Here is an 18,581-nt window from a genome sequence, read left to right as displayed (position 1 = left end):
GACACTTTCCCCACTTAATTTAGGTGTTGATTAAAAAATAAAAATAGTTTTTGGGGCGCCTGGGTGGCTCAGTCGGTTGAGCGTCCGACTTCGGCTCAGGTCACGATCTCACGGTCCGTGAGTTCGAGCCCCGCGTCGGGCTCTGGGCTGATGATGGCCCAGAGCCTGGAGCCTGCTTCCGATTCTGTGTCTCCCTCTCTCTCTGACCCTCCCCCGTTCATGCTCTGTCTCTCTCTGTCTCAAAAATAAATAAACATTAAAAAAAATAAAAATAAAAATAGTTTTTGAAGAATTATATTTATTGTATATTATTATTAGAGTTCCCTAGGGAAAATAAAATTTCATTCTTTGTAGAAGTTTTGTTTACATAAAGACTTTTAGAAAGAAAAAGACCAAGTCTTCCAGATTGGGGAAAATATATTTTTTCCTAAAGTAATTTTTGTAAATATAATCATATATGAGGCCTTAGATTTCAGTTTTTACACTGGCCAAGTTTGGGATCCATTTCCACACTTTAAAATTTGTATAAATTTACGCTCTTAGGAAAATTTCAGTAAATGATTGAAATCATACTTTTAATTTATTCACACCACAGATTTGGGTATTTGATATCTCAGAAATTCATCTCACTTTACTGATCCATGACCAATAGGTGCAGGATGCTACAAATCAGACACTGGGAATGTGGATAAGGTTAACTGATGCCTGCATGTGGGAGGCTTTCACATACTCCTGCACACCTGTTCTCTGTTTCCTCTGCTTCTGCTTTGTTCCAACATGGCCAGTCCTTAGCACATATAGTTCTTTTTCTTCTGATCTTCACCTGAGTACCTCCCTCTCTGGCTGTACTATTTTGCACAATTGTATGTATTCAATCTAACTATAGCATGCACAATTCAATGATAGCATGACCTCTTTAAAAGATAAGTAATGATATTCAAATCTCAGTAGTTTGAAAAGCCAAACCATTATTGTTTTAAATGTTTAAATTCTAAAAATATTTATAAGGAAAAAAATTTATTTAAATACAAAAAAATTTCCCCAAGCATCATTTCATTTTGATTGATTACACCTGCAAGGTTTTTAAGTCAAGCCTAAGGATCATAATAAAAGTGTATTGATTCATAAAAATATTTGTTTATTCAACTTAAGCCATATTTATTCTTATCTAATATGTTCCTAGTTAATAAAAGGATCACCAATTTTGTCCATCCAGCCACATATCCATCTATTCTTATGATTTAGAGGAAAATATATTCAAGTACGATTATGACTTTATTGGTGTTTATAGATAGTGGTTATAATTTTCTTTTAACACATGAAATCATTTCTATATAGTACAGTTATGCATTTTAAGTGACTCTGGATCATTTTCACACATCTTATTGTTTTATAAATATTTCATAGTACTCATATTTTAAAATGATGCAATCTTTATCAGTTATTATGTATTATAATTCCAGAGAGCACTACAGTATGTTGGAATATTTCTGAACAGTAACAAAAGTAGCAAAAACTAAATTCAAGTCATATTTTTCATAGAATTTAATTCATAAATTTTCATAAAATTTAATTTTTTCATGATTTCTAATAATTTTAATATAAACTTAATATTTTTCAGAAAATAAAATTTAGTAGTTGTCAGCTCTTATTTATAATTATGTTTATACATAGATGAATATAAATTCTATGCCCAAAGGATAAAACTTTTAAAAAGTCTGATTTTATGCCAAAACAATTGATTCATATCCAAGCTTCCATGTAAGCATTAACATAGGATTGACGTGAACTACATGTTGGTGACTATCAATTTTTTTGGTTGTTGAAACTTGTAAACATAATCATGTAGTCATGTGGTGTCTAATTTTTAGTTGTGTCAGTTTACTATGTTTCATGATTATTATAAAGCTCCCAAAATGTTTAATGACTATGACTCTCCCTTCCTTCAGCTACTGCAAAATTCTGGTCCAGAATCAGGAATTTGAATGTGTTTGAATATGAAAAAAAATACTCTAAGTCCAGAGTGCAAAGTTTCATGAAATCTTTCTGCCCTGACTCAAATGGAATCTTTCATTATGTCATTTACCATATTCTGTATACAATGCAGTCAGTGGAATTTTGCTGAATTGTTGCACTGATGAAGTTTCTAAGATGTACTTTCCTCTAAAACCCACTTAATCCATCCAAATCACTTGTTCAAATCTCAAGTCTATTTTCTTACTTTTTAAAATATAAATAACACATTCAGTGTTGTTACAAAAACAGCTGCTTCTCAGGTTACAAGCTATTGAAGAAATACAGATTTCATTATGCAAAGTTTAGTTTGTTCTTGAATTTTTTTATTTTCAATGGAAATATAACTTTTCAGTGTTTATGAATAGTAATGCCAGCAAAATACCATATATATTAGCTAAAATAATAATTATAAAATGAGTAGTTTTTAATCACTCTCTTGCTATCAATTAAAATTTTATGTATGCCTTTAGAGCCATCTATGAGTTCCTCTTCTCTACACTCACAAGAGATGTGTTTTCCTTTTTCTTTTTCTGGTTAGAGAAATATTTTAAACTAAGTTTTCTGTAGGTTTTAGCAGCAGAATTTATGATCTGAATATGTGATACAGATGTGTTTATTTTTAAATTTACTGCTATAATATTATACATATAAACACTTATTATGATTATACTGGGCACAGAATAATAAAAAATACCCAATAATGGAGATGTTGGTAGTTAAAGACACAGATTTTCATTTAGAGCATTCATTAGCTTTATTTATAAAGAAAATAATAATGTATTTGTGTACGTTCACTATAATTATTAAGTTGTCATGACCAAACTTCTTTTTGTTGTTGTTGTTTAGATGAGAGACAGTAACAAAGAGAGATAAACTCCATTTTCTGGGTTCACACATTTCAAAGATCAATCATGGCAATAGAGCTAAGTGTTGTACCATGGGAAAGTTACTCAGACTATGTGAGAATTTCTCTATCTCAAGCTTCGAGATAAGTATTATACTTATGTCATACAGCTATTATAAGAATTAGATTAAATGGAGAATGTAAAACATTTAGCAGTGACTGGTGCATGGTAAATTTTGAAAAAAAATGGTACTGTCGCTATTTTTATGACTGACATCTCTTCTTTTAAAAATTAGTAGAAAAAAATTGTAAAATGGTATATAACCAGATTTTGATTTCTGTTCTCATGTTTTCATCAAATCTACACTGTGAGATATACTGCTACATTTCAGTTTTCTATGTTATCAAATTCTATGGATCCATGAGCCTGCTAAAACTCAACTGCATTTTCTAGTAGGAATTCTTGAAGTTGATCCTTTCAGGGGGTCTACAAATTCAAAACTATTTTCATAATGATACTTAGGTGTCATTTGCATTTGTCTCTTCCATTCTCACACATTAGATTCTTCCAAATATAGAGGGTAGTTTTCCAGGGGCTACATGACATGTGATATAATGAGTGATATCACAACAATTCAACGCAGAAGCAGAATATATGAATCCAGCATCTTCTATTGAGCCAGACATGAAAAGAATTTGCAAAATGCAAAACATGTGAATCTCTTCATTTTTCTAATGTAGCTTTAAAAATATAGCTTTAAAACTGTTTTACTTATGGGTACATATAAGGAGCTTATTATGGTTTATTTCAATAAATTAATAAATAAACATCTTTTACTTTTCTCAGTTTTAATTTCTAGTATGGTAAATATAAGTGGATAGTAGTAACCCCATAAAATCAAGCTTTTGAGTTCTCAATAATATTGAAGACAGCAAAGGGGTTCTGAGTCTGAAAAAGTTTAATAACCATTTAGGTTTCAATTACAATTCTTTCTTCATGAATGCGTTGTATTGCAGTATATTACAAAAGTTCCTGGCTTCAGTAAAAGCTTCACCACTCTAGTCACAGTAAAGATTTGCAATATGTGCAGCCTGTTGTTTCTTTTTTCATCCCCTGGTGAAGACAGACACATGTACTCTGTCTTTTCCAGGTCGATTGTTAATCTAATGGAGTATAGAGGCTCTAGAAAGTGATCCATAATTTGTTTGTTCCTTGTGAGCTTTCTTTTTGCTTTGTTTTTCTTTCTATACAGAGAAAGGACGTAAGCAAGAATTACTTGCAGTCTTGTAAAAGGGAAGTATTTCCTAGAGGAATTTCTAGTCAATACTGCACCTTTAAATACATGAAAAAGACTGAGAAAAAAGTGGATATAATGCACATTACTGTCTCTTGAGGCTATCTGCTGAAGAATAACCATGTACCAAGATAATATAATTGTATCATTTCTTATATATAGCGTATATGTTACGTAATTTATATCAACAATAAAATGTGGCTAATTTGTAATTATTGGATGGATAACGATGGCAAAATAGTAATAAAAGCTATTTTGTGGTGATGTTTGTCGTTCTCTGTTTAAATTGCCATTGCTTTAACATTCAAATTATAGTCAAGAGCAAATTATAATCATATGATGCAGTGATTTGGTAACCAATCAAAAGATAATTCAATAAGTTTAGTGTATAAAGTCCTTCATTGGTTGATATTATTATTTTCACCTTATAAAGATGCTGAGCTTGTTTTTTTTTTTGAAATATAGAAAAAATATCTTTTTTAGCTAAAGAAAAATATAAGCAAGAATAGATAGTCCATATTGCATGTCTCATCTTGAATAACTTAGCAGGGAAAGGTTTTGGTTCAGGAATGTTCCCGTTTTATATCTTTGTCTCTGGAGTTAAAAACTTTTTCACACCCAAAGCTCCTCCCCTCCTCCCCTGCATGCACATGCACTCTCTCTTTCTCTCTCAAAATAAATAAGTAATGAAAACTTACTTTCATTCTCACTAGAAAGTTTTTGCAAGTGGTCATGCCAGGCTCTTTACTGGGCACTATTAATTCAGCAAGTGGGTACTATTTGACTGGTCAGAGTGACATTATGTAAAACCAGTCCTTTTGAGTCAGTATACCATTTCCTGAACTTCCAAAGATATGCTGAAAAAGCTGAATACAAATCTGCATGATTAATATCACATTTAATGATTAACATAGCAAAGGTTATAATAGAGTATTTTTGTTATATAATTAATATTAGTTGGAATTATGTATATCTTTGTATATACACCCATGAGTATGTATGTGTATATATATATATATATATATATATATATATATATACATTTAGCATACATAAATATGTATATGTATATACACATACATCTGCAAATGGATATCTCTTATCAGATCACAATTGTGATGTGAAAACTTTTTAATGAAATAATTTAAAACACTCAAAAGGCCAGGTTGATGTTAGTATTTAAAGCAAGGGTAGAGAACTGGTAATGAAAATATCGAGAGCTTGATCATGGTTTAATTGGCATCGTGCACTGACTGTTAGAAGGCATGGTCTCTACCTCTTCACAATGCTGTAACTTTCTAAGTTTCATGAATTTAGAAGTTTATGCTCTGAAAATCCTTTTTAATTTTAAATAACTTCTCAATATTACTGTGAGGCAGCAATCTGGTCTTGAGAACCTTAGCATTTTTTTTTCTCTAAAAATATACGAGAAGCTTATGGAACTCACAAAGTTGGTATATATTAGTCTATATTTTTCAAACTCCCTTACAATGCATAGTAGGCCAATGAAATAAGAATAATTTCAGGCTGAAGAAGTTAAAAACTGACCTGTTTGCCATATCTCTTTTTCCCCAGTTTGGTGACATTACAGATCACAAAGCTTTGCGATCAGATCATCGTGTAACGTGTAAGCTTTTTGTAAGGTTTCCCTGCAATTTTCTATTTGTATCTTGTGTTGGTAGGTGTTAATTATATTGATTTGTTTCAATCATTTCCATATTGTTGTTTGAGTAGATTCATAAATATTTACAAAGTTTAGAAGGGACAATCTTTAATAACATAGAAATTATATTTTTGACTTTCAAATCATTAGATGTCATGTAAATCCACTATATCCCAAAGTAGCCTTTATTCAATATTGATCCTATAGATATTCATCAAAATAATTCCATGTTCTAACAAATTTAGGAAATGCTATCCTATATAACGAACCACCTTACATCTGTGTTAGGCGCTTGAAATTAGCATATTTAAAAGTTAAGATTAATTCATCAGTGAATAAAATGGCTTAATTTCCTTTAATTCAGTGCTTATACAAACCAAAACACATATTATTAAGTTAGACCATATAATATATTCCTAAATTGTTGTTTACAAACAAATATTAATATACAATTTATTAGATTACATTTTATTACAAGATCATAAAAATGTTGTGGAAGAAAACCAGTCGGTCTTTTAATGTGTATTTTCAAATCACATCATAAAGTCAGTTATCAACAAGAATGACTTAGACTTTAACTTACTATATTGAAATTTTCTTTAGGGAAAATATTCTAGTCTTTATATTTCCAGTATTTTCAAAGTGCTTTACATTTAATAGGCTCTTTAAAATATTTGTCATTAAATGAGGTGGATATTTCCTCTCTTAATAATGTCTTCCTGCACTCCTGCAAGCCACAATGATGGCTAGAAAAGGAGTGGAAGAACCCATAGCAGTAGAGGACGCTGTGCTTCAAGCTTAAATATCTGTGTAATTAGTATGGTAATACACATTAAATTCAGTAAAATCAATTCAGATTACAAAACCCTGGCTAAGTTAGATTCTGATGTTAATGTTTAAAAAAATAATTTTTCAGTTATAAAATTTTATAGTTTTAATACTTGCCTAGAAGTAAAATGACATTATGAGAGGTTTATCATTTTTAACTCTTTTCAATATTAATCTTAAAATGCCAGAAACTGGAATTCCCCAGCTGGTTTTCTCTTGGATAAATTTCTCTTGGCCATGACAATGACACATGCATACAAACAAGGAGCATTACTACATGTGGAAATAAAAATAGCTCTCAGAGTTATGTAGTTCATATTTGTTATTTTTGATCCTTTAAAAATAAAAGTAGAAAAATTAATTTGGAAGCTTCAGTTGACTATTACTTTAATTACTTTTTATGAAATAATTGTACATACTGTTAGTATTCAGTGATTTCTCAAGCTGGCCACCATTACTATTATTATATGCAATCATTTCTAATTGTAATGCCTTGCCAATAACTGCAGCATTGTAAAAAATAATTTACAGATGACTATGAATCTAAATCAGGCATATTGTTTTCTCAAATATACTATGTTAAATCTTGTTTATTCTAAGAAACAACAAAGGACTCTGATGATAATTGCACATGAAATAAAAGATTTTAAAAACTTTACCCAAAGACATTTACTTATACAGGTCTTCAAATTATCTGCGAAATAGACTAAATGGCTATTACTCCTCAAGATATATTCTCTGTCAAACAAAGTTATGAAAAGTAAGCAAATCACTGGTTGATGGAAAATAATTATTGAGAGTATACATTTTAAAAAACTAACAGAGGAAAATTTTAAATAGATAAAAATGGTTTCATATAATGAATCTCAGCGTCATTTTAATTAATCTGGAGGTCTCCTATAATTTTAAGGGTAGCCTGAAAAATATCATATTATTATTTTATATTCAAATCATAAAATAATCATGGTCACGATTGTTATCATAGTCAAATCACAAGAAAGCATTGTTTCACATACTTTGAGGGCATTCATATATCACAAATTTGCAAGGGGAGTGACAACTGTATTTCAAGCAATATGTTAGAAAATCTGGCTCAGAGAAGTAAAATAATACATCCAGTTTTTACCAGCAATTAACCAGCAAAAGTCAGATTTGTGCTTCCTGATCTCTGACTACTTAAGTTTTGTTCCTTGCATTTCGATAACATGAAATCAATTTTAAAAATTTCAGGAGATATATTATGTGATCTCAAGAGGGAAGAGAATATAAAGAAATGTTTAACAGACATGTTAACGCTAGTTTCAACAATGATTACATTTGTATGTTCAGCTGTGAACTACCTAAGTGGAATAAAATGAGAAGGTATAGTTACACTAGAACCTCTTTAGAAAACCAGACTTTGAAGAAGCCCATACAAAAGATTTGAGAAGCAACAAATACCAACGGGGGAAATAGTGGTATGCCTCATCATTGAGAACAAAACTGAGATGCTTCAATTCTCAAATTACTTGAAGTTTACGAGACACAGCCCTTGCAGGCAGCAATGACTCCAATTCATTTAGGAAGCCCATTATAATGAGGGAAGAAAAAGTTTGTATAGGATCAAGTGTGAGGCAATATTTTGGTCATTGCTTACCAGAACTCTAATGATGACTTACTACATTTTTCTCCTAAGAATTTAAGTCAAGCACATGAGTACCTGGCCAAATGCATTCTCCCTGGTTTTTATGAATAAGAAAAATAATAACAATAATAAATGGAAGTGGAAACTGCTTATTCAGTATAGACTATGTTTAAGGAACTGGTAATAACCCTACTGAGTATTAACAACTATCCTTATATTTGAGATGAGAAAATTGGGACATTAAGGGGCCCTTGATTATATGGTAGTGGAATCTAGATTTGAATCTAGATCCTTCAAGTTTACCATTGATTTTCTTAAATAATTTATTACATTTCCTTGATAAGGTGATAGTTTTTTATAATTTTTCTTTTTCTAATCGAAATCAGGGTTTATTATGGAAGTTAATGTTTAAGTTTGCCTTTATTTTTTGACATAATTTTAAACTCTTAATAGCATTTCAATATATTATAATGTACCTCCCTGGTTATACATCAATAATAAATCAAGCTGATGAGGAGTAATAAATATTTTAATGGTAACAGTTTCACAAAATAATATTGATTTATAGTCAAATGAAAATATTGAGTCAACATAAAAATGAATAAGGTAATTATTAAACATAGTCAACAAATCTACTAAAAATTAAACAAAATAATCACAATATAAAAATAATGGAATTTAGTACCTTCTTCTCTCCATAATATGTTAGCTACTGCAGCATGTTAAAAAGAAAAAGGAGAGAAAGAAAAATGAGTAAATAGAGGTTCAACTGCATACTAATATAAATAACTATTAAAGAGGTCACAATCTCTAAGATAGAACATGTACATAACAGTGATGTTGAATTCAACAAACTACTTCGAATTAACAAAACAGTAAAATGCTGGTACTAGCTAATAATGCTCTTTTCATTTATTGAAATTGTCGATTCTTCTTTGTAATAAAGATGTTGCTAATAAACAAAAAACATTTTATGCATCACTGGAAAGAATGGGATAGTTAGGTTAATGTTATTGAAATACATCTTTAGAACAAATATTGGTAGTTAAAACTATTTACTAAAGACAGTATAGTTAAAAGTTGCTAACTGAAAAAAATGTATTTTAAAAATTCTCAATAATCACAATATGTAATAGAACTACATAATATGCAATATTCCTGAGCAAGAAGAATTCTTTTTTTTTTTTTTTTAATTTTTTTTTTTTTTCAACGTTTATTTATTTTTGGGACAGAGAGAGACAGAGCATGAACGGGGGAGGGGCAGAGAGAGAGGGAGACACAGAATCGGAAACACGCTCCAGGCTCTGAGCCATCAGCCCAGAGCCCGACGCGGGGCTCGAACCCACGGACCGCGAGATCGTGACCTGGCTGAAGTCGGACGCTTAACCGACTGCGCCACCCAGGCGCCCCAAGAAGAATTCTTTAAAGGATTTTGAACATGGCAGTAGCCTATTTTTAAGTAGCATGCTTTCACTTTTTAAACCAAACAGAATTAAACATAGTAAAACCTTGGTTTGCAAGCATAATTCGTTCCACAAACATGCTTGTAATTCAAAGCACTTTTATATCAAAACAAATTTCAAGACCCGTTGACTCAGCTGCGATCATGTGACTTTCAGCATTGCATAATATTCATATTGCAAAACATTGCTCATTTATCAAGTTAAAATGTGTTAGAAATGTTTGCTCGTCTTGGAGAACACTCACAGAACAAATTACTGGTAATCCAAGGTTTTACTGTATTTCTAACTATATCTTACTTAGTTCAGTGCACAACAATGGTTCAGATTAAATTGTTTTTGGAAAATAGTTTTATTAAATATTATACCGAGATTAAATCAATAGAGTTAAAATATTGAAATAGAAATAATGAAATAAATACCAATTAGAAACATTCTCAGAGAAATGTCTGCCTCCATTACCAATTCAATGTTGCCCAAATTTTATGCTTTCTAAGCAAAATAAGATGTCAAAAGAAAGTGTGACTGATGTAAAATCTCATGCACAATTAAATATTCCCTGAATATTTTAGCCATATTAAAGCACTTTTTTTTTTTAACGAAAGCCCTTTATGAATGCAGCAGAGCCAACACGGTAGTCCAGCACTCTTAGACAGATGCTGACGGACCAAGTCATCCAGTTTTCAAAACCTGCTGTATTTTTTAAAAATAAATTTGTGTAAAGTAAGCTTTTTTTGTAATTCTTGGCATTTTTAATTCTTTATGATTATTTATCCAAATCTGAATGCATGCTATATGCTTCCCTTCAGGACATTTTGTGGTGCTATTCTTGTTGTCTACAGTGTTCTTGAAATGAATATGAAAATGATAGATCCTATTTGTGAGGAGAGGACACAGACCTCAGTTACCAGCAGTTAACCTCGGTCTGGAAGTAGATGATCCTGCTCCGGAAGTACCATCAGAATATCAGTGGTAGTCTCAGAGTCTATCTATGTCATTCACCTCGCTTCCTCTCATCACATAGGCATTCTATCATCTCACATCATCGCAAGAAGAAGGATGGCGAGTGTGGTGCAAAGAGATATTTTAAGAGAGAGACAGAGGGAGAAACCACATTTCCACAACTTTTGTTATAGTACATTATTAAAATTATTTTGTTATTATTGTTGCTAACCTTTTGGTGTGCCTGATTTCTAAATTAAATTTTATCATAGGTATGTATAGATAAGAAAACACATGGGGCGCCTGGGTGGCGCAGTCGGTTGGGCGTCCGACTTCAGCCAGGTCACGATCTCGCGGTCCGTGAGTTTGAGCCCCGCGTCGGGCTCTGGGCTGATGGCTCAGAGCCTGGAGCCTGTTTCCGATTCTGTGTCTCCCTCTCTCTCTGCCCCTCCCCCGTTCGTGCTCTGTCTCTCTCTGTCCCAAAAATAAATAAACGTTGAAAAAAAAAATTAAAAAAAAAAAAAAAAAAAAAAAAAAAAGAAAACACAGTGCACCTAGGGTACAGCACTATAAGTGGTTTCAGGCATCTGCTGGAGGTCTTGGAACATATCCCCTCCATAAGAGAGAACTAACTACTGTATTCAGAGAAATTTAAGTAACTGAGTCTATTTGAAGCACAAAAGAAGATGAGGCTGGATAATTTTTCCATGAGTAGATGAACAAAGTCTTTTGTACACCATGCAGCAGATATTAAATTTTCTTCTGTAGGCTCAGGAAAGGCTGAGCCATGATTAGACTTATTTTTGTATGGGTGGGTTTTTTTTTGTTTGTTTATTAAAAAAAGGGGGGTGACTAGACACATTTCCTCATATCTCCATTCATTCTCTCAGTGAGTACTGACTGAGTGCCTAGCATGTGTCAGACATTGTGTTCAGTGATATAGGACACAAAGTAGAACAGGCCTAGTCTCTCTGTTAATAGAGCTGACGTTCTAATTGAGAAAAAATTTTTAAATTACAGATTTAATGTGTTATAAAAGAGAAGAACATTGCTGTGAATGCTTTCAACAGGTGGATTAAGCATAGTGAAATATTGAAGGTGTAGTATACAAGATAAATAAAAGTGAACCGAGTGAGGATTTAAGGGTAGGTTTTCCAGATACTGGAAAAAGCCTGCACAAATTCTAGTGGTATACCAAAGTACTGCTATTTTAAAGGGCTAAGGACAGATATTTTTTAAAATAGGAAATCATTTATGAGAAAGTACCAAAAATACATGGTTTGTGATATTAACATCAAACAAGGCAAAATTCAAGGCACTGCATGCTGAACCTAAAATTATGTAAACTAAAAACATACAATTAAAATATAAAGCAAAAGCTATTAGGATTGGATACAAAATTGATAGATCCACAATTATATTCTATTTCTATAACTCTTCACTTGCAGTGTTTGAAAAATTAAGAGAAAAAAGACAAAGTTTCAATGATATAATTATTAAAACTGAATTAGTATTTTTATAATAACTATCATACTATACAAATTGAATGTTGTATTATACAAACAGAAGTATTTTTTTCAGGCTTTCTGGAAAATATTTTCAAGAGTGCTCACAAACTAAACTAGAAAATAAAAAGTCTCTGTTTTGTAGATATATTCCAGTCAGCATAAATCATTTAGATATTTTCAGACAATAATAAAGAAAATACGATAATCTATGAGAGGTGTTTAAATATATTTTATTTTATTTTATTTTATTTTATTTTATTTTATTTTATTTCAGAGAAAGAGAGAGAGAGAGCACATGAGTGGGGGAGAGGAGCAGAAAGGCAGGGAGATAGAGAATCTTAAGGAGAATCCATGCTCATCACAGAGCCCAACACAGGGATTGATCCCACGACCCTGGGATCATGACCTGAGCTGAAATCAAGAGTTGGATGCTCAACCGACTGGGCCATCCAGGTGCCCTGAAAATCTATGAGAGGTGTTTAAACACACAAAATCCTTCAATAAATTATTACTTTTTAAAAAATCAAATATAATTACAATTCATATAAGACAACAAAGATGAGTATTTGATATATGGACCCAAAGAGTTTTGGACAAAATGTAATACATAGACTTAATTGATTCATTATTGAGCCAAACAGAGAGGGGGAAGAGAGAGAGAGAGAAAGCAGAATTGGAAGCAAAAGCAGGAGGAAGAAAAAAGAAAGAGAAATATGGAGACAAGTAAGAAAGTAGGAATGACTATAGTTATGATTTTAAAATATGGTAGAAATTTTTTGTAGTTTCAAGTTTTTAATTAAATTCTAGTAGTTAATATAATAGTGTAATATTAGTTTCAGGAGCGCAATTTGGTGATTCATCACTTTAATGTAGAATTTCTTGCTAATAAATTTGATAATCTGGATTTCACTTAAAAAATAATCCAAGGTGGGGCGCCTGGGTGGCTCAGTAGGTTGGGTGTCTGACTTCGGCTCAGGTCATGATCTCGGCGGTCCATGAGTTTGAGCCCCACATTGGGCTCTGGGCTGACAGCTCAGAGCCTGGAGCCTGTTTCGGATTCGGCGTCTCCCTCTCTCTCTGACCCTCCCCTGCTCATGCTCTGTCTCTCTCTGTCTCAAAAATAAATAAAACGCTAATACAAATTAAAAAAAAAAATCCAAGGAAATGTAAATATCCAAACTGAAAATGAAGAAAAATATGGAATAAAAATAACCGTAGTACTAACATGAAACATTTTTTTAAAGTTTTTATTTACTTATTTTGAGAGAGACAGAGACAGCAAAAGTGGGAGAGATCAGAGAGAGGGAGAGAGAGAATCCCAAGCAAGCTCCACACTGCCAGTGCAGGTCTCAAACCCATGAAGCTATGATATTATGACCTGAGGCAAAACCAAGAGTCAGAAGCTTAACAGACTGAGCCACCCAGGCACCCAAAATTGCAATATTTTTAAATGTTTATTTGTTTATTTTGAGAAAGAGAGAGAGAGTGGGGAAGGGGCAGAGAAAGGAAGAGAGAATCCGAAGCAGGCTCTGCACTGTCAGCGCAGAACCCCACACCCCAGGTGACCACATGAACTGTGAGATCATGACCTGAGCTGAAATTAAGAGTTGGACACTCAACCAACTGAGCTACTCAGGGGTCCCTTAAATGTTTTTAGAGTATCAACCAAGATGGAAACATTTCATTTATTTTATAAAGTCAGCAAAAGAGATGCCAATAACTGATAATGGTAACAAAGCAAAGGGAATTATAGGACAATTTCAGTAATGACAAAAAATTATTTATAAAATGCAATCAAAACTAATCAGGATATTAAAAATTTGATCATAAGTGAGCCTGGGTGGCTCAGTCAGTTCAGCATCTGACTTCAGCTCAGGTTCATGATCTCGTGGCTCATGAGTTCAAGCCCTGCATTGAGCTCTGTGCTGACAGCTCAGAGCCTGGAACCTGCTTTGGATTCTGTGTCTCCCTCGCTCTCTGCCCCTCCCCCACTCACAATCTCTCTTTCTCAAAAATAAACATTAAAAATTTTAAAAAACAAATAAAAATAAATTAAAGCTTGATCATAGACAGGAATCCTCTTGGAATGAAAGACTATATTGGTAGGTATTTATTTAAGAAATTAATTAATTTAATGTAATATATTAGTAATATAAAGTGAGAATAATTAATGCAATATAACTAAATAAATATAATCTGATAGAGTGTGCCACCTATTACCAAGTATAGTCTAAATACTCTTAGTGACTGAGCAAACTATATATAGGGGGTATTACACTAAGTGAAATAAGTCAGACAAAGAAAAACAAATACCACATGATTTCACTGACATGTAGAATCTAAAACATAAACAAACAAAAACAAACAGATACATAACTACAGAAAAGAAGATAACAAGATAAAGATGATTAAGAAGTGAAATTCCACTTATAAAATAAGTAAGTCACAGAGATGAAAAGTACAGAATAAGGAATATAGTCAATAATATTGCAAAAATGTTTTATGGTGACCACACTAATCGTGATGAATGAGCATTGATGTATAGAGTGTCAAATCAATATGTTATATACCTGAAACTAATATAATATTGTACATTAATTATACTTCAATAAAATAAAAATAAAGGAGAATGTAAATACAATAGAATTAACTAAATTGCTATTATCTATACTTAATAAAAAAGAAAATTAGAGACATATTTTATATTAATAAAAATTTAACAAAATATCAGGATAACAAGTTGAGAGTCTAAATAGTGATTTGTAATTTTCATTAGAAATTAGTTTTTTTGTGAATTCATTAGACAATTCATTAAGTCAAGAAACAAATATAAATTGCATTAGTAGTGCAAATTAGAGAATTAAATAATCAAAATTTGAAGATAAAATTAATCCCAAAAGATTGAATTCAAAGTACACATAAAGTTAGTAAGACGATTCAATTTGGTGACAAGACACAAGATAAATAACCCAAAACCTATGTTATAGAAGAATTAGAAAACACAAAAGAGAGGTGCCTGGGTGGCTCAGTAGGTTAAGCATCTGACTCTCGATTTTGGCTCAGGTCATAATCTCACGGTTCATGAGTTTGAGCCCTGCATCTGGCTCTGCACTGATGAGTGGAACCTGCTTACGATTTTCTCTCTCTTCCTTTCTCTGCCTCTCCCCCACTCTCTCTCTCAAAATAAATAAACTTTAAAAAAAGAAAATGCAAAAGTGATCTTTTTACAATAGCCCAAAGCATAACATATTAATGGATCACTAAATTCTACACCTGAAATTAATATTACACTGTATATTAGTTAACTGGAATTTAAATAAAAACTCAATGACTTATTAAAATATAAAAAGTATAGCAAATCAAGTGTAACCCTCACTAAAGATATGCTAGATGTAAAGCTATATTATTCTTAATTCAAGAGAATGAATGTTTATAGATAGAATTTATTCTGCAATTACTTAATTTAAAATTTGCATATATTGGTATTGTGTATTTAGAACATATTCCATGTCATTGTATCAAGTTGGAATGCACATTAAATTAAAAAAATACTTTAAACTCAATTACAGGGATATATTAACCAAGTCTCTTTTCCCTAGATGTCTTTTCATTATTTTTCTGATCTTTATATAAATGTGCATGAAATGGGGGTGTTTCTGATACTATCAGTAAATATGCAACATATAAAAATAATTTTAAATCCTCTATATTAATTTATCATATGTCTACCCTAGACTTCAAATATATACGGTTTTAATCATTATACACTATTCCTTCATATGGATTTCTTCCTTTAAAAAACACTATTGCTCATTATTCAATAATCCTAACTTAGTACATAGACCAGAAGCTAATTTAAGTTATAAGGTTCAGTAAGTATCATTGACTTAGTCAAAAAGATGCATGTATGTATACATTGATACGCATATGTGTGTGTGTATGTGTGCATGGATGTGTTTTCACTGTGATGACCATCCTTCTATGTAGTTACTCCATTAGTATGCATTCCTACAAGAGGTATGGGGATATTTAAAGCCATTGACGCATGCTGTCAGGTTAATTGCCAGATGGTTGTTATCAGCACCAAACGCAGTCTATGCAAGTATTCACCCCACCACACTCAAGGAAGACTAAGACCGTATGTATGTGTATGTGTACATATACACAAGCTTACCAAATATGAATATATGTTATATGATACATGCGTATATATAACATATGTATGTTATATATAATATATAATACTTTGATTATAAGCTATATTGAGTATGTTTGCAAATATTTAAGAAAATTTTCTTCTATTTATGCCTATAACCTATTATTTCTGTTGGGATGTTACTTTTCTATGTTTTATATTTTAACAGCTGGATGCATATTGGAATGGCTTTGTTTTGCCATATTAATTTCTCTTTCACACAATAAAAACAGCTACCTATAGTAAATGCAGGCTTGATCATGCCATTTATTTACTTAAAAACATAATGCATATTCGTGTGTGTGTGAGTGTGTGTGTGTGCATGTGTGTGTACTTAAAGTCCTTAGCATAGCACATAAGGTCATCCATGACATGCTTGTATCATATTAAACTCACATTCCAAACATCAAGTCATTTTAAATTTCTTCATTTTTACCCATATGTTAAATATGACAGTAATACCCTTACCAGAATTCTTCACTTAATTTGCCCCTAGTTCTCTTTTAAACCATCTTTTTTTTCCCCTGTAGAACCAACAGTCTGGGCTTAATTTTTTGTTCCTGTATTTATAGAATCCTATAAAACATCTAATGCATCCCTTAATATAGCATAAGTAAATTTCTGTCCTGAAATATTTTATTTATAATTGAACAAAAAACCCTCAAAGTTACAGACACCAAGCAATTAAACACTTATTCATAACTTAAATGAAATGCAAAACTCTTTCTGAAGATAGCATATGTCTTATAATGAAAATGTGGTTCAATTGAAGAGATGCTTGAACACTAGTAACAGAATCTTTTATTAATGCCTTTTTTTTTATTTTTTTTAAGTTTATTTATTTTGAGAGAGAGAAAAAGCACAAGTGGAGGAAGGACAGAGAGAGGGGAGAGAATGAGAATCCCAAGCAAGCTCTGCACCGTCAGCACCGTGCCTGACACTGGGCTCTAATCCACAAACCGTGAGATCATAACCTGAGCTTATTTGGATGCTTAACTTATTTGGAGCTTATTTGGATGCTTATTTGGATGCTTAACTGACTGAGCCACCCAGGTGCCCCAATGCCTTTTTTAAATAAATTGCCTCATTTTATATTAGCGACTTCCAATTATATTCAAAGTGATGGATCTCATATTAAATATGCTACCTGTTTGTGGAAATATGTGTGGGAGATTTGAATATTATATAAGTAATAGTAATAAGGTGATTAACTACATAGCAGCATATCATAGTACTAAACAGCTAATTTTACTTGGCTACTCATATGTAAACTGGTTGGCTTTTCATTAAATAAGTTTTTGTTCGTCTTTGTCTTTGAAAGTGTAAGGTTTTCATCAGTGGAAAACATATTTTTATAAACTGCATTTACGGAAAGATAGTATTTTAGTTAGATGTCTTATTGACTGCTTCTCCTTTTGCATTTAAGAAATTGACTTAACTTCAGAAGGCAAATGAAAAAGGGTAACGTTAAAAGAAAATGTAGATAAAAATTTAATGTATCCAAAAATGTATAGTTAGTATTATGGTAAGCTGGAATTTCTTTGAAAGTGCATATGGAGAATGAAATGAGACATTTAAAATATACTATTTTTAGGAAGGAAAGCTATGTAAGATATGTCAAGTACATTGCCTGCCATGTGCCAAATTCAAAGCCACTTTTAAGTAAAACTGTCACTTGCTGGGCACTGATTGAAGATGATTCTCCCCACTGACTACACAGCTTCCCAACCTAGTGTCTCACATTAACTAAGTAGGCTATATAGTGTCCAGCTTACATTGGGGAATATGATTCAGAAACTGGCCAGGAATCTATGGTCTTAATTTATATAAGCTGATGAAATGAGATGATCAGATTCTTTTCAGGACTAATTTGAATCAAGAAATCATGTTAAAAAACGAAGAACACAGAGAACCAGAATTATAAGAATGCAGAGCAAAAGGCACCATTATGCAGATTCAGAGCCCCTGATAATTTGTGAGACTGAAGAGAACTCTCCCATGGGAGAGGAAGAGAGTCAGCAGGTGTCTTAGGATATCAGTTTCTGGATTCTGAATGTGGATACATCCTTCATTGCTTCACATTGCCAGTTTAACAATCACATCACTTTAAAAATAACCTATACTTAACCAAATAGAACTTACTCTGGCGACCAAGTAGTCTGATTGAAACCAAGGCAATGTAAGAACTGTTCCCCTGTCAAAAGAT

General features: G+C 32.0%; 1 protein-coding gene across 3 annotated transcripts in view; it reads right to left on the bottom strand.

The window, feature by feature from the left end:
• The window catches only part of FSTL5 (follistatin like 5), a 766,041-nt gene that overhangs the window by 99,806 nt on the left and 647,654 nt on the right, over window positions 1–18,581 (bottom strand). For 2 of the 3 annotated variants that reach the window (XM_045464161.1, XM_045464171.1), the window contains exon 11: window positions 8,956–8,982. In XM_045464161.1, the coding sequence (XP_045320117.1) occupies window positions 8,956–8,982 (27 nt within the window). The remainder of the gene's footprint in view (window positions 1–8,955; window positions 8,983–18,581) is intronic. The other variant, XM_045464179.1, reaches the window with a different exon arrangement.

This window comes from Leopardus geoffroyi, chromosome B1, assembly GCF_018350155.1.
Source record: "Leopardus geoffroyi isolate Oge1 chromosome B1, O.geoffroyi_Oge1_pat1.0, whole genome shotgun sequence".
NCBI lineage: Eukaryota > Metazoa > Chordata > Mammalia > Carnivora > Felidae > Leopardus > Leopardus geoffroyi.
The sequence above is the reverse complement of the archived record's forward strand: the minus strand, read 5'-3'. Positions and strand labels throughout refer to the sequence as shown.